The following is a 22,936-nucleotide window of genomic DNA, read 5'->3' as shown; positions in this document are numbered from 1 at the left end:
TGGTTCTAAAACTTTAGCATGTTGATTAAAACAGGGATTGCTGGGCCCTACCCTTAGGATTTCTGGTTCATTAGGTGTGGAATGGGGCCTAAGAATTTGCATTAACAAATGCAAGCTGCTGCTGCTGCTGCTGCTGCTCTGGACACAGCACTTTGAAAACCGCTGCTCTGTATGATCTCGTTTTTATTAACAGTATGTGTTGGGTATGTGATTCAGAGAGAAAGATCTGGGAGAAGTGGGCAATATCTGACTTCCCCAACAGACGTTAAGCTTCATTAGGAATGTGGTTATCTTATTGATTGTTGTACATGATAGGTGCTCAAAAGATACTTGTGGAATGAATGAGTGAATGAGGGATTTTCTCCAAAGTATTGGCAGTGGTTAGCTCAGGACAGTAGCCTTGTAAAAAGTTTTTAACTTTTTTTATTTATCTCTGTTTTCTGATTTTTAAAAAATGCATATGAATTACTTAAATGATTTAAACAATTTTATTTTTAATGATCCATGTTTATCTGCCATCTCAGCTCAGTGGGCCAGGGTGGATTCCCAGGGGTAGGAATTTCTCCAGACGGATCTAGTTTGACTTCTTCTGTCAGAAGGACCATAAATTTGGCCCCCAAACCATATCAACCTCTTTAAAGTTCTGTCAGGCTGAGAGGACACAGAGCCAGGCTAGGCTAGACTGGCTGGCTATCTCCAGATCCTAATCTCCTAACCTTAAGGTGCTTTCCTGCGTGTGGGCCAGCTGGAGCTGACTCCAGGAGAAGAGACCCCAGGGTTGGATACAGTCCCATGACATTGGCGCTAGGCCTGAATTATAGTGTTGGTTCCCAGTAAGGTCAGTCGGAGTTTAACTGGTCTGCCTTCCCAAGATAGTTCCAGACTTTGTCCCCAAAGGGCAAAATAATACTGTGATACTTTCCGCTGAAGCATCATCTTCACTCGGTACCAGAGAGGGTGTGACCACCACTGTCTGACTACTGTCTTTGAAAGAGTTAGGTTTGTTCGAAGACAAGAGACGTGTGGTCAGATTTAAGACTTTATAACATCAAAATCTACCTGGTGGGGTCTTTTTCTTTTTTTAAATGACAGTGAGTTTCAGATTAGTGATTGGCAGGGGTCAGTCAGGGATTGGCAAGGGTCAGTCAGGGAGGGGCTGGGGATGGGAGAGAAGTGGGTGTGGCTATACAAGGGATCCTTGGTGATGGGATGTTCTGCATTTTGAATGTATTAATGTCAATATCCTGATTGTGATAGGGTACTATCGTTTCACGAGTCGTTACCATTGGGGGAAACGGGGTAAAGAGCACATGGGATTTCTCTGGATTATTTCTTAACTGCATATGAACGTACAATTATCTCAGAAGTTTAGTTCAAAGAAAGAAACAGACAATGAGCTTGAAATTTTGTCATGTTGCAATTGCTTTGAATTTTAAACTATTTGCTCTTTTTAATGAAAAGTTATCAAACGCCTGCCAATCCGTACACTTTGGACACCGTGTACCAAAATTGAGGTTTAGCCCGGTGTTGGTACAAAGCCATGTTGTGATTTTGTTAGGCTGACTTATTTTGTCTTCTGTTCAGGTTTCTTTTCATTAATTATGCGACCACTAAGGGATTGTTTAAGAAGTGCTCATTACATAATATAAATACAGTAAAACTTGTGAAAGCTGGAACCTGTGTAAGGTGGAAACCTATCAGAGAGGGAAAACGCAGGTATTTTCCACTAAAATGAGCAGTAGAAAAGTGGTTAAGACTCTGCAGAGTTGGGGAAGCTTCTTTTAAAGGGAGTACACGTGAATCTAATCTGTTGTTGTCTGTGATTTTCCAGGTACCTTCGATCATTAGTTCAGAACATATTATTAATTCAGCGCTTCAAGAAATCCATGATTGAACATTCGCCCAGGCAAGAACGGCTTCACTTCTGGTTAGATATAATTTTTGAGGCAACAAACGAAGTTACTAGTGGACTCAGATTTCCAGTAAGATATGCTAAATCCATTTCTTTCAGATAATAGAAACTCAGGATTGGTGGTCTCTAATTGTTGAATGGAGTCTCTGGGTGGTGCACAAGGTTAACGAGCGCAGCTGCTAACCAAAAGGGTGGCAGCAGTTTGAGTCCACCCAGAGGCACCTTGGAAGAAAGGCCTGGTGGTCTACTTATGAAAAATCAGCCATGAAAACCCTGTGCAGCACAGTTCTACTCTGACACGCAAGGGGTCACCGTTAGTCAGAATCAACTTGACAGCAACTGGTTTTAATTATTACATACTCTGAAAGTAAAAAATCCTTGGAGTAATTTAAAATATTAGGTTATCCATTAGTCTTATGTAGAATTAGCAAGTGAGAGATCAACTCACTGGAGAAAGGTTGGCTATATCCTCTAAAATGGGGGTTCTCAACTGGGGGTAATTTTCGTCCACCAAAAGGCACTTGGCCATGGCTGGAGACATTTTGGGTTATAATAACTGGAGGGGTGGATACTATTGGCATCTAGTGGCTGGAGGCCAAGAATTCTGCTAGACATCCCACAATGTCCAGGACCAAACCAAAAACCAAACCCATTGCCATCGAGTCCATTTTGATTCATAGAGCCCCTGTAGGACAGAGTTGAACTGCAGTGTCGGGTTTTCAAGGCTGTAATCTTTATGAAAGGAGCCCTGGTGGCACAGGGGTTAAGCATTCGGCTGCTAATCGAAAGGTCGGAGGTTCAAATCCACAAACTGCTCTGTGGGAGAAAGATGTGGTAGCCTGCTTCCAGAAAGATGTACAGGCTTAGAAACCCTATGGGCAGTTCTACTGTGTCCTATAGGGTCAATATGAGTTGGAATGACTCCATGACAGTGGGTTGGGTTTTTATGATTTCAGTCTTTAACAGAAGGAGATTGCCACATATTTTACCCGCAGAGTGGCTGGTGGGTTTGAACTACCAACTTTTTGGTTAGCGGCGAGCAATTAACCACAGCGAGCAATTAACCACTGCGCCATCAGGGCTCCTAATGCACAGGGCACTCTTCTATAGTTAAGAATTATCCAGCCCAAAGTGTCAATGGTGCCGAGGTGGAGGAAAAAAAAACCAAACCTGTTGTTGTCGAGTCGATTCCAACTCATCGTGTCCCTAAATGTCAGAGTAGAACTGCCCCATAGGGTTTCCGAGGAGCGCCTGGTGGATTCGAACTGATTATCAGCCTGAGCTGTTTACCACTCAAGCACTGCGCCACCAGGGCGAGGTGGAGAAACCCTGCTGAAGAACACGGCAGTACTGATAGTGAAAGTTGCAATTCACAAGTTGTTTCCTGTTGAGCTTTGGTTTGCCTCGAATGCCACTAATTAATTTTTAAAACTCCTGAAAAGCAAATTTTCTTTGAGCTTTTCTTTAACTTTTGTGACTGTCTTATAAGGAGTCATAAATAAGCGGCCTGGAAAGTCAACTTCAGATACCTGTGTTTCCTACTCATGCCATGAGATTTTCAGAACATGCAGTGTTTAAGAATTTCATTAAGCATCTAATAAAGAATTGAGCTGTTTGAAATGATTATGATGATTATTTTGTTCCTGAATAATAAGGTGTAAAAGCTTCTTTTAATTATTAAATATTTCAAACCTACTGGAAGTAAAAAATAGTAGGACACTTATATAATCTACTTGGGTGTAGCATATTAAACATCCCACTTTATTTGCTTTGGAGAGCTCGGTCTCTCTCTCCTTCCCCTTCCTCCCTTCTCTCTCACTGTCTGTCTCAATAAAACAACGTTACTGATGGAATGTTATCTGGCTTTTAATCCCCTCACATTTTTGCCAACAATTTGTACCTGAGGAACATCCTCTCTCTCCTCTGCCATCTCCTCAGGGATGCCTGTCTTTGCCACCTGATTTAAAGAAGTACCCCCACTTCACTCTTTTCTTCATGCTGCTTTATTTTCTTCAGAGCTCTTCCCATAATGTTATATTTCATCTCCCTATCTGTTTGTTGGAGTCCCTGGGTGATGAAAACTGTCAATGCACTCAAACCGAAAGGTTAGAGGTTTGAGTCCACCCAGAGGTGCCTCGGAAGAAAGACCTGGTGATGTCCTTCTGAAAGATTGGCCATTGAAAACCCTGTGGAGCACAGTTGTACTCTGACACACGTGGGGTCACCATGAGTCACAGTCGACTCCATAGCAAGTGGTTTGCTGGTGTCTGTGTTATTCTGTCTGCCCCATTAGAGCTTAACCCTCACGCAGGCGCAGGGGCTTTGTGTTATGTACTGTAGTAACCTTGGCTCCTGGAACAGTGCTTGGCACATAGTAGGTACTGGATGAGTATATGTTCCCGTGCAAATCTTCCCACTTCCTCACTGGGCAGGGTACCCTCTGCTTTATATTCCTATGCCTTACAGACATGTGTTCTTATTTTAGGTTCTGGTGATAGAGCCAACCAAAGTCTACCAGCCTTCTTATGTCTCCATCAACAGTGAAGCTGAGGAGAGAATGGTTTCTTTATGGCATGTCTCACCCACGGACATGGTAAGAAGAAAAATCAAGTAGGAGAGTCTGTGTTGTAGTGTTTGAAAGAACAGGCATCTATGTCTTAACTTCTGAATTATGGGAATATATGAAATAGTATGATTACAAATGAAAGAATGGAGGCAGATTTTATATATATATATATATATATATATATATACACACACACACACAAATGTATGTATATATGTGTGTTTACTATCTCATATGTATTATATGAATTATAAAACTTGACACAGGCTTTTTTGAAGTTCATAAGGAAAGGAATAAAGGAAAAGTCCCTTTGCCACCACCATTCATAATGGTTTGGTGAATATCCATTTATACCTTTTTCTAAACTCATTTATATATGTATAATATGTGTGTATCGGTGTACACGTATATATGGAATGAGACAGGCATTTTCATTAAAGTGAAATCATGCAGTATGTTTTTATTCTGCAACTTATGCTTTTGAACTTGTGCCTCCATCATGGACAGTTTTTCACATCAGCATACACTGAGCCACCTGAATTTATTAATATGGCAGTCCCTCTGTTCCCGTGCCAGATTGTATGTTTCCTGGTATGAATGAACCATAATTTCTTCTACCATTTTCCTACCGATATAGATTTAGGTCTCCAATTTTGTACTCTTGCAGTTGAGACAACAGTGTACATCCCGGTAAGTTCTATCCTACTACACTCAAGGAAGGCATTTCAGAAGGACAGAGTCCCAGAAATGGACCTGCTGGATTAAAGATTGCCAGCTGCTGTGGAGTCGACCCCGACTCATTGTGATCACCCCATGTGCTCCAGAGTAGAACTGTGCTCCATAGGGTTCTTAATGGCTGATTTTTCTGTAGATCACCAGGCCTTTCTTCCAAGGTGCATCTGGGTAGACTCGAACCTCCAACCTTTTGGTTTAGCAGCTGAGTGCATTAACTCTGTTTGCGCCTTCCAGGGGCTCCTGGATTAAAGGTTGTCTGTATTGAAAATTTGGATAGCTACTGCCAGATATATACCATTCTAACATATACTCATACCAACATAGGAGAGGAAACATTTTAATTGCTTATTAAAAAAATTATAGAAATGCTGGGCTGAATCTGATATTTTGTCGTAATGGCTATATTTTCATCTCTCTTTATCTAAAGCACCTCATCAGCTTTTTTCTTTAATGAAATATTTTGCAGTAATAAAGAGATGTGGCACCTTTGATGAGTTAACTGTGCAAACACAGTTAAAGCACTATTATGTTTTTATGGAATGTGGGAGAGTAGTGTCATTAACTTGATTAAAACGGTTATTTTTTCTGGGAAGCAAGAGTATGAACAATTATGTTTTAAAACAAAACCAAACCAAGAAACTAAACCATTGCTGTTGAGTCAATTCCGGTGCATATCACCCTATAGGACAGAGTAGAACTGCCTCATAGGGTTTCCAAGCAGCAGCTGGTAGATTTGAACTGCCGACCTTTTGGTTAACAGCCGAGCTCTTAACCATTGTGCTACTAGGGCTCCAATTATTTTTTAATCACGTAAAAATAAACAGTATCTTCCAAAATAAAATGAAACATTGGAGAATAAGCACAAGTTCAAATTCATATTAGAAACTCATCAGAAGTAGCCACAGTGTCTCAAGAATAGGGCAGTAACCATAGAAAGTGCATGTTATTTGCGTAAAAATACAGATAAGTCAGGCACCTCATTTTTTTTCATTATTATTGCCTTTAATTATTTGTATCTTTGTAAATCTGAACTTATTTGTCTTTGGGGGTTGGAAACATTACATATAAACTTACAAATATATTTTAACATTGTATGTAGTACTAACGATAAGATGCACCAAAAAAAAAAAAAAAAAAAGGATGGTCGTTTATGTGCGGTTCGTCATAACTCAAATACGTTAGAAGTTGGGAACTACCTGTACTGTGTTCCCAGTTTTGGAATTCTTGTTCTAGGGATCAGCCTTGCCTGTTTGTGTCATTGTGGTAGGAGAGAATGTTCAAAATTACAGTCTGTAATCTCCCTCTTCGATTGATAACGGCACAGACTCCCTAAGACTTTGAAAAGTCGTTGCCGAAACAACTGATACTGTTAACGTGACTCTTCGTACGTTTAGAGCAAAACGATTTTGATCTCAGGAAATTCTACAGCCTTCTCCCTCCTCGTTTGAATTCTATAATGGTTGCTGGCCCTTAATGGGAATTTCCTTTGGAACATGTAATATCTCACTAGTTGTGAATGTTTTACCTTGTTTGTATGTAGTCCGTAATGAGAAATGCTAGTTTTCCTTAACTGGTGGCATGTTTTGTACAGCTGCTTGTAGTTGTCCGTGGAAACATCTGAGAGAAATAGAAATGTTTTCTTTTTTGAGAGGCTTTTACCTTCGTTTACACTTACAAGATGATGCAAATTTGGAGACCAAGCCAATTTGCCTAGGTTGAGATGACATGCCTCTACACGGGGTTGTGTTTCTTCCTAGCAGGCAGAAAGGGGCCACACGTGTGTACACATACACACTCTAAGATGGGATTAAGTTCCCAGCTTATTAACCAAGGATTCAGCAACTTGTTGGAAGTAAGGCAGCAGAGGTGTGCTGGTAAATGTTTAACAACCAGCTCTTCAGGAAGAGGGGCAGGGGAACCCTGAATTGTAGTGTTGGCTGGTTTCTGTGGTGTAAATGTGCTCACCATGGTCAATTTCAAGGAACCAACATTAGATTGCTGGACTTGGAGTTGGAAAGAGGTTTGGGCAGTTGGCCTTCCCCTGCCTGTGCAAAAGCTGCATCCAGCACCCGTTGCAAGGAGACTCCACAGTGCAGGAGCAGATGCATCACTGCTCCCTCAGCTTCTCTTGACCCTTTACATCACTAACAGGCACACGGCAGCCACCAGTGCTGCCCACTCAGGCAGGGCTCCTGATTTTGAAAAGCTCTTTTTGTTTTGTGTGCCTTTTGTACTTAGGCAAGGTGTCTAGCTGGTACAAACTGTTAACACGCTTGGCCACTCACAGAAAGGTTGGAGGTTCGAGTCCCCCCAGAGGTACCTCAAAAGAAAGACCTGGTGATCTACTTCTGAAAAATTGGCCATTGAAAACACTGTGGAGCAGAGTTCTACTTTGACACACATGGGGTCACCATGAGTCGGAGTCAGCTCAATGGCACTCCTTCTTCCTTCCACTGAAATCTTGTAGTTGTCCGATTGTCCCTATCTTGCACAAAGTCCAGCCTACTGTTTATGCATTTGCAAAAACGTCTTCCCAAATGGAGGAGTTCCTGAGAGTAAACCTGCCACCCTGGGACACTTTGAAAAACGAGAGGCTAAGTTTACTGTATACGGCCAGCCTCTGGCAGATTTGCGTGGGCCAGATCTTGAACCTGCTCTGGTTCACATTTCTGTTCCCAAATCCAAAGGCAGGCTCCCGCTCTCCACCTCTGCCTTCTCTGAGTGACTTTGGACACACTTCTCCTCTGAAATATGCATAGCCCTTCCACAGGGTTGGATCTCATTTGGTAGATTTCATATTTTCTTGCTCTTTCATGTTTCACGGCCTTCAGTGCTTCCCATGTCACACAGAGTCAAAGCTGAAGTCCTGATGGTGGCCCACAAGGCCCATTAACCCTCCAACCTCGTCTCCTCTCCACCACTTCCTTCTCTTACTCTACTCCTGCACACTTGCCTCGTTTCTGTTCTCGAACATGTCAAACAACACTCCTTCCTCAGGGCCTTTGCATTTGCTCTTCTCTCTGCCTGGACCCTTACCCAGATATCCACAGAGCTCATTTCTTCATCTCCTTCAGTTTTCTGCTCAAAAGTCACCAGCAAGGCCTTCCCTGAGTATCTAGTCTAACACCACGACCCCCATCCCACGTTAATGCCCTTCCCTGCCATATTTTTCATCGTAACGCTTTTCACCCTCCACCTCACTATATAATTTGCCATTTAACTTATTGACCATCCCCCCTCACTCAGTCCTCAGTGTCTGGCTCCTTGCCCGGGACATGAATGAACGGATCTCTCCCTTGAGGAACCACCCTCCTGTCTGCTTCTATTGTTGCTGATCCAGGATGGCAGAAACCTTGTCACCTGACTGCTCGTGACTGTCCTCCTGAGCCATATGCTCGGTCACTGGGCTCTTACCCTTCTCTTCCCTGGGTGGCTTAGGTGATCATTTATGATACTCCTCAGGCCAACCAAATGTCTTTTCCTATTTATAAAAATACTTTCTGTTGTTGTGATGTATTGGTCTTGTAGCCTACGGCTCTTCTGAAACTGGGATTTTTCAGACATTCTTCCTGAGGCTTAGCTTTGTGTTAAGTTTAAGGGAAGGGAATTGGGGAGAGTGACAGTGGTTTTTTTTTTTTTTTTTTAAATGAATATTACACAGATGGAAATCCCAGTCAGTCTTTGTACTAGTCATGGTAGGGTAGCTGCTACAACAAATAGTCCTCAGTTCTCAATGCTGTAACATCCTAAAGGTTTGTTTACTTCTCACGTCGTATCCAGGTTAGCAGGAGGCATCATTCCATCATGTTGTGAGTAGACGGGGAAAGAGAATGTAGGCAACTGCTCTGGAGGTTTTTATGAACCAGGCCCAAGGGTGGTGAACATCACTCCGTCTCACATTCCATTGGCCAGAACTCAGTAATACGGCCCCACCTAGCTGATAGGGAGGTTGGGTAATGTAGTCTAGCTGTGTTTCCATGAAGAAGTGGAGATCGGTGAACACTGAGCAGTGTCTGCAACAAACAATCTTCTCCAAACGTTTTTGCAGATCACTCAACCTAGGTGGGCTGTTCTCAGACTCATTTTGGGATTTGCTAATATGTTGACCCACCACCCATCTGTCAGTTTGTCGTAATGTGGTGACTTGCATGTTAACAATGCTAGAAGCTATGCCATCGATATTTGAAATACTAGCAGGTTCAACCACAGTGGACATGTTTCAGCAGAGCTTCCAGACTAAGACTAGGAAGAAAGGCCTAGCAATCAACTTCACAAATTAGCCAATGAAAGCCTTAAGGATCGCAACAGAATACTGTCCAATACAGTGCTAGAAAATGAGCCCCCTGTTTGGGAAGTCATTCAAAATTTACAACCGCCACAACAGTGGACTCAAACATACCAACGATCATGCAGATGGTGCATGACCAGGCAACTTTTCGTTCTGTTGTACATGAGGTCACCATGAGTCATAGCCAACTCCACAGCAACTAACAACAGTAAGTTAACAGAAAATGTGTTCTTACCTGTTCTATCTCAAGTTTAGACCCTTATCTCAGATTTATATAAATTTCCCTAAACTGGATTAAAGATAAAGATGAATTTTTATAATACATTAGAAAATTTTCTGGTATTCAAGTTATATTGCTGTAACCCTTAAATCTCTATTGAAAGTAAAATAGCAGAAGTGGCTGACCATAGAATGAAATAAAAAATGATTCTTTGCAATCCAAGTGCCCATCAACAGATGAATGGATAAACAAATTATTGTAAATACACACAATGGAATACTACACAATGACAAAGAACAATGATGAATCCGTGCAACATCTCACAGCATGGATGAATCTGGAGGTCATTAGGCTGAGTGAAATAAGTCAGTCACAAAAGGACAAATATTGTATGAGACCACTATTATAAAGACCCAAGAAAACGTTTACACACAGAAAAGAACAATCTTTGATGGTTAAGGGGGGCGGGGAAATCACTAACTAGATGGTGGGCAAGTGTTAACTTTGGTGAAGGGAAAGACAACACACAATATAGGGCAAGTCAGCACAACTTGACCAAGGAAAAGTCATAGAAGCTTCCTGGACACATCCAAACACCTTGAGGGACCAAATTATTGGAGCCAAGGGCTGGGAACCATGGTCTTGGGGGACATCTAGGTCAGCTGGCATGACATAGTTTATGAAGAAAATGTTCTACATCCTACTTTGGTGAGTAGCATCTGGGGTCTTAAAACCTACGAGAGTGGCCATCTAAGCTACATCTATTGGTCCCACCCCATCCAGAGCAAAGGAAAATGAAGAAAACCAAAGACACAAGGAAAATATTAGTCCAGAGAACTAATGTGCTACATGAATTGCAGCCTCCACCAGCCTGAGCCTAGAAGAACTGGATGGTGCCTGGCTACCACCACCGACCGTTCTGACAGGGATCACAATAAAGGGTCCGAGATGGAGTGGGAGAAAAATGTAGAACAAAATTCAAATTAAAAAGGAAAAAAAGACCAGACTTAGTGGTCTGATAGAGACTGGAGGAACCCCTGAGACTATGGCCCCCGGATACGCTGCTAACTCAGGACTGAAGCCATATCTGAAGTCCACCTTCCAGCCAGAGATTAGGCAAGCCTGTAAAACAAACAATAACACATGTGAGGAACATATTTCTTGGTTCAGTCAAGACCAGATGGACAACACCTGCCCAAAAGCAAAGATGAGAAGGCAGGAAGGGACAGGAAAACTGTATGAAAGTACACAGTGAAACTGCAGTGGAAAGGGGAGGAGTGCTGTCTCATTGCAGGGATTGCAACCAATGCCACAAAACGATATATAAATTTTTGCATGAGAAACTTATCTGTGCTGTAAACTTCCACCTAAAGCACAGTAAAATTTTTTAAAAATTATTCTTTGCTTCATTTTGCATTGAAAAAAATCTGTTGACTTCTACCTTTGATCCTTGCAGAAACAAATCCACGAATGGAATTTTACAGCTTCTTCCATTAGGGGAATAAGGTAAGAACATACAAAAACAATTGCTTTTTTACAAAGAATGATGATGTTTTATGCATTTAAATGGTTCCACTTACTTATAATGCATAATGTTCTCATTTTTAATGGGAACCAAAATGGACTATTTTCTGTTTCGTTGCCCTGCCAGAGCTGGTTCATAATGTGCTGTAGGGAGGGCTTCATGGCTTGTTATGAAAGTAGCTTTTCTCATAGCCAGCAGATAAAACTGTAGTCTCAAGCTTTTTAAGAATAACATTAGATCCATAGAAAATGTGTTGTCTTTCAGCCAGTCATGTTCAGAGTGCTCAGGGACGCTCAGATTTGAAGCCAGGACTTATTTGGTGATACTTGGATAGGGTCTCTCCTGGCTGGAGTAATGGAACAACCAGGAGTGTTGTTATTAGCAGGGGAGTGAGGTGTGGTATGTGTCAAGGAGAGGTGTGGCATTTGCTCTGAGTCAGGAGTGGTGACCTCCCTTCCCCAGGCAGGGCTAACACAGTGCAGCTATGCTTGGCACCATGCCAGCACATCCAAGGGTGACAGCAGTTCTGAAGTAGACGTGAGTTCTAATCCCCCTTCTGCCGTGTGACATTGGGAAAGTTGCTCAACCAGATCTCAGCTTCTTTCTCCGTCAAATAAAAGGCTTGAACTAGAACTCCCTGCCTTTGCTCTGATTCCGAGACTACTACAAGCATTGAACCAAATCCCTAACTGCCTTCAGATGCAGCATGATCCTGTCCCGAACAGAGCAGTGCTTAAATCAGAATAATGTTTATGTCACTTTAAAGGCAAACACATAATTTAAGATTAGAGCGTAATGCATTTGAGTAATACTACCCAGAAAATACAAGGTTATTAAAAAAAGAGTTGAACATTTTCAAAAATAAATTTAGTAACTAGGTTATGTAAGAACAGTGGTCCAGAGCCTTCTGTTTGTACCTCTTCATCTTCAGTAGCCTTGAGGAAATGAAGATACATCTCTGGCTGCCATTTCAGCCATCAACAGGGATGTACAAAGGGCCTAGGGTGGCTTAGACTCCGGGATTGATGTAACACGAAGAGCATGTGTTGAGCTTTCCCAATGTCATTCAACTGATATGATAGTTTTTTTACAGATTGGTTTTGAAAACTTGCTCATGTACAGCCTAGTTTTAATTCACCCTGTAGTATTACTTTTTCAACTCAGTAATTGTACAATCTATAGCATGTATGGAATGGGCAAAGAAGCTATGGATCTCAGGAAGAGAGGACGTTAGAAGGAGTGAGATAAAGTGACTTTGTTTGTTTGAAGGGATAATTCTAGAAGAGATTATAGCCTCATTCTGCATAACTGGACCTGGCAGAATGAGGACCGCTGTGGATACTTTGGCTTAGTGTGAGCAAGAACTTTCTAAGAGTGAAATGTATCAGTAGATGGAACGTGGTCCCTGTATTCTGTCACTGGATATGTTCATGCAGGCTGAGTATTGTCTGTTTGAAGAGCTGTAGAGTCGGGTCCAGGCTTGGGTAGGGATGGACCAGATATTACCTCGTGATCTTTCTTGAGCTAAGATGTGATGTGTATTTTTACTTCTTTAATATGGCCGTAAGTATTAGGTCTCGATGTTGTCCAAGTATAGAAATTGCCTTGATACTGTAATAAATTATTTCACAAACGCTTTTCTTACCTCATTCATGAAAGTATCAATTCCTCTAAGGCAGGGACCATATTTTATTCTCATTTCTGTCACCCAGATGCTCTGCTTAGCAATGAATACATAGTAATTTCTTGATACATATTAGTTAAAGGCAGTTGATAAATACAAGTCAAACATAAGCAAGATAAATGTCTCCTATTGTTTAAATTCCATAGGGAAATAAAAGGCAAATTTTGGGGATATTTGTTAAAGGGGTAATGAATCTTTAAAAAAATTGTTGAAAAAACTCTGTTATTAATTTTTCTCAAAAATTTAAAATTAGTATTTTAACTTAGGTTTAATAATTTTTCTTATATATTGAAATTTTACAGCATATCTAAGTTCGACGAGCGATGTTGTTTTCTTTACGTCCATGATAATTCGGATGACTTCCAAATCTACTTTTCTACTGAAAACCAGTGTAGTAGGTGAGTCATAGCTGATTCAGGTATTTACAGTCTAACTATGGTGAATCACTTTTACCAGGCCTTTGTTGTGAAAAAAAAAAAAATATTTGTTAATCTGCCTTTCTTGAAATTTTAACTTAAGGAAATTTTTTTACAGCTTTATTGAGGTATAATTCACATACCATGCAATTCACTGATTTAAAGTGTACATTTGATGGTTTTTAGTAGATTCAGAGTTGTTGCAGCCATCACCACAATCTAATTTCAGAATATTTTCATCTCCCCAAACAGAAATCCCAGACCCACTAGAAGTCACTCCCCGTTTCCTCCCAACCTCCTCCCGTACCAGCCTTAGGCAACCACTAATCTACTTTCTATCTGTCCTTAGGCAACCACTAATCTACTTTCTGTCTGTATAGATTTGCCTGTCCTGAACGTTTCATATAAATGGGATCATACAGTATGTGGTCCTTTGTATGTAGCTTCTTAGCATGTTTTCAAGGTTTATCCACATAGCAGCATGTATGAGAATTTCCCTCCTTTTTATGGCTAAATAATAGTCCATTGTATAGATAGACCACATTTTATTTTTATGCATTCATTAGTTGAAGGACATGAATCTTTTCCACTATTTGACTATTGTGAATAATGCTGCTATAAACAAGGTTTTGTATGTACATACGCTTTCATTTCACTTGGAGTAGAATTGCTAGGGTATATGGTAACTCTGTGTTTAACCTTTTAAGAAACTGCCAGACTGTTTTCCCGTTTTACCTTCTCATCAGCAATGTATGAGAATTTCAGTTTCTCTGCATCCTCACCCACAGTTGTTATTGTCCCTCTTCTTGATTATAGCCATGCTAGTAGGTGTAAAGTGGTATCTCATTGTGGTTTTGATTTTCGTTTCCCTAATGGCTAATCTTCTGGGATGAGGCTAACCCTTTTTATAGAGGAACAAATAAGTGCGAGGAATACTGTTTCACTATACCCTGTTCAGAGCCCTGGTAGAGTAGTGGTTAAGAGCTTGGCTGCTAACTGAAGGTCAGCAGTTCGAATCCACCAGCCGCTCCTTGGAAACCCTATGAGGCAGTTCTACTCTGTCCTATAGGGTTGGTACAAGAGTCAGAATGGACTTGACGACTGTTATGGATTGAATTATATCCCCCCAAAAATGTGTGTATCAATTTGGCTGGGCCATGATTCCAGGTATTGTGTGATTTTCCCTTGTGTGGTACATCCTGCCTCTATGATGTTAATGAGGGAGGTTGGGGGGCAGTTGTGTTAGTGAGGCAGGACTCAATCTACAAGACTGGATTGTGTCCTGAGGCAATCTCTTGAGATATAAAAGACAGACGTGAGCAGTGAGACAGGGGGACCTCATACCATCAAGAAAGCAGTGCCGGGAGCAGAGCGCGTCCTTTGGACTGGGGTCCCTGCGTAGAGAAGCTCCTAGTCCGGGAGAACACCAAAGAGAAGAAGGCCAACAGAGAGAAAAAGCCTTCCCCTGGAGCTGACGCCCTGAATTTGGACTTTTAGCATACTTTGACTGTGAGGAAATAAACTTCTCTTCGTTACAACCATCCACTTGTAGTGTTTCTGTTATAGCAGCACTAGATGACTTAAGACAACGGTGAAGGATTTTTTTGAGTTTAATGGCTGATGATGCTGAGCATCTATTCATGTGCTTGTTGGCCGTTCGTATATCTTCTTTGGTGAAGTGTCTACTCAAATCCTTTGCCCAATTTTCAAGAAGAAATTTAAACTTTTTAATTTGGAAAATCAGGCCTACAGGAAAGTTTCAAATAGCAGTACAAAGAATTTCCGTATCTGTTTTCCTAGGATACCCCAACATTAATACTCTACCCTTTGTTGCAGCCACTGTGCCAATCCAGTGGCTGCAACAATGGGCTCAAGCATAGCAAAGATTGTGAGGATGGTGAAGGACAGGCAGTGTTTCATTCTGTTATACTTAGGGTTACTTTAAGTCGGAACTGACTCGACGGCTGCTAACAACAGCAATACTTTACCTCGTTTATTTTTTTATTCTCTATATGCATATGATTATTTTTCTGAACTGTGTGACAGTAAGCTGTAGATGCGCAGTGTTCCATCACTCCTAAATACTGCCGTGTGTTTTTCCTAAGAATAAAGATGTTCAGCTTTGTGATCACAGTAGCTAACTAAATCAAGAAGTTAAGACTGATATGGTGCTATTCTCGAATCTGCCAACCTTATTCAAATTTCACTTGCTGTCTCACTGATGTTCTGTATTTATAGCAAAACAAAAGTTGGGTTTTTTTCTTTTTCTGGTCCATAATCCAATCCAGAGTCACACATTGCATGTAGTTGTCAGGTCTGTATATTCTCTTTTCATCTGGAACAGTTCGTCATCATTCTTTCTTTGTCTTTCTTGAAGAGTACACGCTATATATTTTGTATAGTCCTTCAATTTGGCTTTGTTTGAAGTTTCCTTAGGATTAGATGAATGTGACGCATTTGGGGCAGGAAAACCACAGAAGTGATGTTGTGTCCTCAGTGCCTCGCTTCACGAGATACATGATACCATTGTCTCCTTACTGGCAATATTGGATCATCTGGTGAAAGTGGCGTTTGCCAGGTTTCTTCAAGCTTGGCCCATTTTTTATTAGATTATTTGTCTTTTATTACTTAGTTGTAAAAGTTCTTTACATATTCTGCATACAGGTCCTTTATCACTTACATGATTTGCAAATATTTTCTTCCATTCCTTGGATTGTCTTTTTACTCTGTTGATGGTAACATTTGTAGTACAAAAGTTTTCCGTTTTGATGAAGTCCAATTTATCTATCTTTTTCTTTTGTCACGTGTGCTTTTGGTGTCAATTCTAAGAAAGCTTTGCTTAACCCGAGGTTTTCTATGGTTTCTTCTAAGAGTCTTAATAGTTTTAGTGATTACATTTAGGTCTGTGATCTATTATGAATTAATTTTGTATATGGTGTGAGGTAGGGGTCCAACTTCATTCTTTTGCATGCAGATATCTAGTTGTCCCAGTACCATTTGTTGAAAAGACTATTTTTTGTACATTGAATTGTCTTGGCAGCCTTGTCAAAAATCAATTGACCATAAATATAAAGGGTTATTTCTGAACTCTAAATTCTATGACATTGCTCTGTATGGCAGTACCACACATTCTTGATTATTGTATGTTTGTACTAAGATTTAAAAGAATGTGTGAGTCTTCCAACTTTGTTCTTCTTTCTCAATATTATTTTGACTATTCTGGGTGCTTGCATTTCCACATGAATTTAGGATCTGCTTGTTAATTTTTGTAAAAAAAAATCCAACTGAGTGTTTTATAGCGCTTATGCTGAATCTGTAGGTCAGTTTGGGAACTATTGCCATCTTAACAGTATAAAGCCTTCCAATCCATGAACATGATGCCTTCCCGTGTATTTAGATCTTCTTTAATTTCTTTCAGCAGTGTTTTGTAGTTTTCAGTGTACAAGTCTTGTACTTCTTTTGTTAAATTTATACCTAAATATTTTATTATTTTTGATACTATTGTAAATGGAATTGTTTTCTTAATTTGATTTTTGGAGGGTTCATTGCTAGTATATACAAATATAGTTAATTTTGTATATGGATCTTGATTTCTGCAACCTTGCTGAACTATTAGTTCTAATGGTTTTTTAGCGAATTCCTTAAAATGTTCTACATACAGAATCATGTCATCTTTAAACAAGTGATAGTTTTAGTTCTTCCTTTCTGATCAGGATGCTTTTATTTCTTTTTCTTGCTTAATTGCCCTGGCTAGAACCTCCAGTCCAATGTTGAATACAAGTGGTAAGAGCAGACGTTCTTGTCTTGCTCCTGATCTTGGGGGAAAAACCTTAAGTCTTTTACCATTAAGTATGATGTTATCTGTAGAGTTTTCGTAGATGCCCTGTTGAGTGTTTTATCATGTAATTTAAAAAAATGTAATTCATTTTGTCTCAGATAATACATAATCACAACTAATATTTTTAAACTAAATATCAAACAGGGAACCCTTGATTTACAACCCTTAACTTAAGAGTTGGAACAAGAGTGATGATAATTAACATCTTGTGATACTTGCTGTTTTAGGTTTTGCTCTTTGGTCAAAGAGATGATGACCAACATAATGGGCAGTTCAGGGGAGCTGGAGGGAGAGAGTGATGGAGATACGTTAGAGGTGAGTCATGGAGGAGCTAGAACATGGAAACACTTTTCTATTTCTTAATCTCCTGATTGAGAAGCATAAAAAGAAGATTTCTTATTCTTCATGTGAAATTTTTTATATGTATATTTTAAATACTCATTTATGAACCAGCCACCTATCAGCATCCAGGACTTTCAGAGATTACGTTTAACGTGTCTCTACAAAAAAACCTCATTACATTGGGATCTTCTTAGTCAGAGACTAAGAAAAATCTGTCCATAGTCTGAATTTTTTTTATGAAAAGATATTTCTAAGCGGATTACTAATATTTATGAGGACTAGTTAGCCAACTAGAAACAAACTTTTCGTTTATGCCTCAAATGGCTTTAATTATATCATCCTGCATATAGTATGTTAAACATAAAATGTTAAAAAATAATTTTCAAGAAAGTAGGATCATTGTAAGCTTTTTTGGACACCACAATTATAGTCTGCAGTTAATCTACCATTATAGCTACATTTAAATATTGCACAATTATTCCAATTAGTCACTAAGTCAGGTTCTCCCAGTGACTGCAGTTTAATGAGATTGTACTGTACTTTCAAGTTAGACTGAAATTAATTCCTTGAGGTTTCTTTCTGAAAATATCAAATGGATCAATTTTAATAATGGGGTTAGGTACTAGAAGTCTTAGCTTCAAATCAAAGTTTGTTGTAGAAATGAACTGAGTGGTGGGTGCACTTTGAAGGTAACAGTGGGGGACAGAGAAAGTGTGAGATAAAAACCTTTTATGGAACAGGCTGGTTTCGAGTAAAATCAGACAGTGATGGGGACTTGCTAGTAATCTTAATTGTCACAAGCATCCCCTAGAAATAGATGTAATGGGACACACACATACACACACTGTTCTGTGTAAAAGCTGCACTTCTGTAAGTAAACACAGTGGAGCATATAAAACAGCAGAAGTAATTCATTGCTGCCTGCCTACTTTAAATAAGTGTTGCTCATTCTGGAGTTACCTTTATTTTAATCATCAAGAGGAATCAACTGTTGTGCAGCTGTGCATGACTGCTTTAGGCAATAAGATTGGGGGAACAAAATATCAGTGTTAATTGTAGGTTGAAGTTTTGAAGTATGTGTTCAGTACTTAGATCGAGACATCTAAAAAAGGGGAAACTCCAACGTACATACTTTGTAATGAGACCATTTTAATTTGATTGACCTTTGATTCTGGGCAATAGAAAGAAGTTCTCTCCCGACACGTTCATAACAAGTCATGCAGGACGACACCTGTGCTGGGGTACTTTGTGTGCTTAGAAGCATTTTGGGGGAAATCTCTAAAAGGTGAACCAGCAGAGTTAACCTGTGAGCCATATTTCTTAACTTCTCGGATTCCATTTCATAAAATCATTTTATGAATACGCAAATAAAAGTACACACTCTTTTTACTTATCGATGTGGTCAGTTTACAGAGACCAGGTCATTATGCAAAATGGTTACGGGAGAATGGAGGATGACTATATCATTACATAACTGCCAAATCACTGAGAATTATGGCCCAGCCAAGTTGACAGATAACCTTAACCATTACAGCCAATGTTACCCTTGCCTCGCACCTTGGCATTCATTACTGCCAGACGTACGTTATTAATGCGCATAATAGGCAGACAGTAGATTTTTTTCTATTGTTATCCACGCAAAATGTTGGATAACGAGATAGTCAATAAGTGAGGAGAAGGTACAAATGATTGAAAAGTACACGACCTAAGAAAGGTGATGGCCTTATACTCAAATGGTTATATATAAATTTAAAAATTTCTGGGCAATGTTTGTGCTTTGAGGGGTCTCTCCACCAAAAGTTGTATGCTTATTTTGCCCTATTGTTTTGTCCTTTTTAGTATGAGTATGACCATGATGTGAATGGAGACAGAGTTGTGTTGGGGAAAGGCACCTATGGGATCGTGTATGCCGGAAGAGATTTGAGTAATCAAGTGCGAATAGCCATCAAAGAAATCCCAGAACGAGATAGCAGGCAAGTCGGGGTGGCCATCTTGCGTTTTCCAGTGACCATCTCAATACCTATAGTCCCGTGTCCACCACTGATGGTACAGAGGACTTAAGAATAAAAGAATTACATCATCTAAAAGTTTGTAATTCTCTTGTTAAAAGGATGATTTGCTTATGTTCTCTGTGTGTTATAACTGGATTAAGAAAATGGAACCACCTCACTTAGAGGCATATGGATTGCAGAGGGTCATATTTTAAAAGACCTCTTCGGCCCCTAGCAGCCTGCTAGGGCTGGTATGATGATTCCTATTTTGCAGATAGGAAGTTGTAGTAGCATGGGAGCCAAGGGAAGAGAAAGTTTCCCGAAAGAAGGGATGGCCAGCAGTGCCAGCAGTACTGGCGAGGTATCACGCAGACCCCAATCCTTTGGCAGGTGACATTGGCTTTGTTTTTTCTCAACAGGTACTCTCAGCCTCTGCATGAGGAGATCGCCCTGCACAAGTACCTCAAGCACCGCAATATCGTTCAGTACCTCGGCTCCGTTTCTGAGGACGGCTACATTAAGATATTTATGGAGCAGGTGCCTGGAGGTGAGTAATCTCTAGGCTTCTGGTCCCACACTCCAGAAATCCTGAGTGAAAATATAGCATGAACATCCTTATCTCTCTGGGCATTTGTTCAATGTTGAAAAGCATTTGTTTCTCAGAAGAGTTGGAGACACACTTTCCAATGTCATATAAACAGTCTATTTCTAGTTTGTCTGTGTATTCAATCAGATATTTACTGTCTTGTCTACTAAGGTCCAACAGTTGAGCTGAGTGTGGGAGACATAGGTGAAGATAGCCTGGTCTCTGGCCTTGAGGCACTCACTGTCTAGGAGTTTAAAGACGGTGTAGAGAAGGACGGGGAAAAGGGGACGTAGGTCCTAAAAATGGCATTGCAAAAAAAAAATGTTGTGAACTAAATAAAACCCCTGTGCTCTATCCACAAACTCCCCAAACGCAAGCAGAATAGTGCAGGAGTTAAGAGTTTCTCGAATCTAGTTGGAATCTCCACCCCTCCCATCTACAAGCCGGAGACCTCGGGCAAAATATTTTACTTCTCTGTGCTCTCAGTTTTCTGATCGAAGAAATGACTAAAGAATTGTTGAGTGAATTAAATCAGATAATGTGCGTAAAACTCTTAGAACAATGCCTGGCAGAGAGCAAGAGATCAGTAAGTGCTCATTGAAATAATAGTAAGAAGCCGACTACCATATCTTTCTCCGGCAGAGCGGCTGGTGGGTTTGAACCGCCGACCTTTCAGTTAACATACAAGGCCTTAACCAGTGCACCACCGGAGCTCCTATAGTAACAATAGTTATTATTAAATATAATAATAGCAATAATATAACTAATCATCATTATTGCTATTATCTGAATACAAACACAATCTTCAGTTAGAAATCTGATGATACTCATTCATTTATTCAACCAATGCTTACCAAGAGCCTACTCTGTGCCAGGTAGTGGGCTAGATTTAGAGGGTTACATTAGGGGTGAAGGAAGTACAGTTTCTTCCTTCAAGTTGCTCATGGTTTAGTAGAAAATACATAAGTTGAGTAAACACATTGCATTTAGCCCAGAGGCAATGATGTTGGGGTAATTGCTTAGGTCAGGTAGAAACATCACCTCGCTTTATTTGAATTGGATTGAAATGTGTTGTAAATCCTAAACCCTAAACTTGTGGATATATTCCCATTTAGGAATAGGGTTTTCCGTATTATGTTAATGAGGCCATATCAGTGAGGGTGTGTTCTAAGCCAGTCACCTTTGAGATATAAACCACGCTGACTAGGCAGAAACAAAAACAAGATGGGGATAGATAGGTGTGAGGCCACATGAAGATCACCAAGTGACTGAGGAACAGAAGCTGACAAGAGAGAAGGACCTTCCCCCAAAGCCAACAGAGAGAGCCTTCTCCTGGAGATAGTGCCCTGAATTTGGACTTCTAGCCTCCTAAACTGTGAGAAAATAAATAGCTGTTTGGTAAAGCCACCCACTTGTGGTATTTCTGTTATAGCAGCACTAGATGACTAAACCATTGCTGAACTCTTATAATTGACACTTTGTCACTCTGACGAGTTTTCTGCTGTGTCCATTTCTAGGAAGCCTTTCTGCTCTTTTACGATCAAAATGGGGGCCAATGAAGGAGCCCACTATCAAGTTTTACACCAAGCAGATCCTGGAAGGCCTTAAGTATCTCCACGAAAACCAGATAGTGCACAGAGACATAAAGGTAGTTGCTTTTCTAAGCCACAAGGTTTCCTTTTCATCATATCAGATGATGACAACTGTCGATAATGTCTGCTCCTTGACTGCATCCCAGAAGGGATACGATTTAGCATGACGGGACCCCAAAGGGGGATGTCCAGTCTCCCTAGAAACTTGTGACATTTTCCTTAAAGTCCAAATCTGTTTTACATTCGTTTGTTTAAATCTGTCTTCCAGTGCTTAATGCTCTTCTATTTCTAAAGGGTGATAATGTTCTGGTAAATACCTACAGTGGAGTGGTGAAAATTTCTGATTTTGGAACCTCTAAACGTCTGGCAGGAGTCAATCCGTGTACAGAGACTTTTGCTGGTAAGTGGAACAAGCTTGGCATGGGAAGCCAACTTGGAGTTCTGCTTTCTGTAGAAGATACAGTCATTCAAGAGTTATTTACTGAGCACCTTCTCAGTATGGAGTGGGTAATTAATACTTGAGGTGAACAGTGTATTGTCCCCACTGTCAAATTGTAACTTTGTCATAATGATGTAGTTAGCCAGCTACCGTGGCAACAAGATTACCTTGCTTTCCACTTTGCCTTTCAAAAGTTGGGTAGGTATAGTGCTCTGCTCGAGGTTTTCTGAGGGTTTCTCAACCAATAAATCAATAGCATGTTATTCCAAATTGTGGGTAATTCCAAATAACAGCCATTCCTCAAACAATTTATTAGAAAATTTTATTAGTCATAAAAATAGCCTGTCATCTTAGTGAATTCTGGTCCCTTATGTTTTGATATGATTGTGTTTCCCGAGGACTCTAATTCTTCTGGAGAATATTCTAAAAGTGTTTGAGGAAAATGGATTTTCTTTTCTATATGTCAGAGACCATAATTTTAGTGTTGGGAAGGACTGAATCCAAAGAGTGGCATAAAATTACCTGCTAGATTTACATTTACAAGATCAATGAATAGAATAATGATCAAAAGCTGTCGTATGCCATTTTGAAATTACTACTTTAAAACAACTGTAGCAAAAATTTTGATCCTTGAAAGGAAGTCCTGATTTTGAATAAGTGAAGGTTTAAGTTTCCCTAAGGAATGATATGGAGCCCTGGTGGCACAGTCGTTAAGAGCTTATCTGCTAACCAAAAGGTTGGCAGTTCGAATCCACCAGCCACTCCTTGGAAACCTTATAGGGCAGTTCTTTGCTGTCCTGTA

At 40.2% G+C, this 22,936-nt stretch overlaps 1 protein-coding gene across 6 annotated transcripts in view; it reads left to right on the top strand.

Annotated features, from left to right (window-relative positions):
* MAP3K15 (mitogen-activated protein kinase kinase kinase 15) overlaps positions 1–22,936 on the top strand; it is a 123,805-nt gene that overhangs the window by 64,784 nt on the left and 36,085 nt on the right. For all 6 annotated transcript variants that reach the window (XR_002825061.1, XM_023737260.1, XM_023737258.1 and 3 more), the window contains exons 9-17: positions 1,832–1,982; positions 4,398–4,505; positions 11,178–11,227; positions 13,233–13,328; positions 17,412–17,499; positions 19,366–19,499; positions 19,937–20,064; positions 21,621–21,751; positions 21,990–22,095. Coding sequence is in view for 5 of the 6 variants with exons in the window: in XM_023737260.1 (XP_023593028.1) it covers positions 1,832–1,982; positions 4,398–4,505; positions 11,178–11,227; positions 13,233–13,328; positions 17,412–17,499; positions 19,366–19,499; positions 19,937–20,064; positions 21,621–21,751; positions 21,990–22,095 (992 nt within the window). In the remaining variant the exon portion in view is untranslated. The remainder of the gene's footprint in view (positions 1–1,831; positions 1,983–4,397; positions 4,506–11,177; positions 11,228–13,232; positions 13,329–17,411; positions 17,500–19,365; positions 19,500–19,936; positions 20,065–21,620; positions 21,752–21,989; positions 22,096–22,936) is intronic.

Source organism: Trichechus manatus, unplaced genomic scaffold, assembly GCF_000243295.1.
Source record: "Trichechus manatus latirostris isolate Lorelei unplaced genomic scaffold, TriManLat1.0 scaffold00100, whole genome shotgun sequence".
NCBI classification, from domain to species: domain Eukaryota; kingdom Metazoa; phylum Chordata; class Mammalia; order Sirenia; family Trichechidae; genus Trichechus; species Trichechus manatus.
This window is presented reverse-complemented; position numbering and strand designations above follow the sequence as displayed.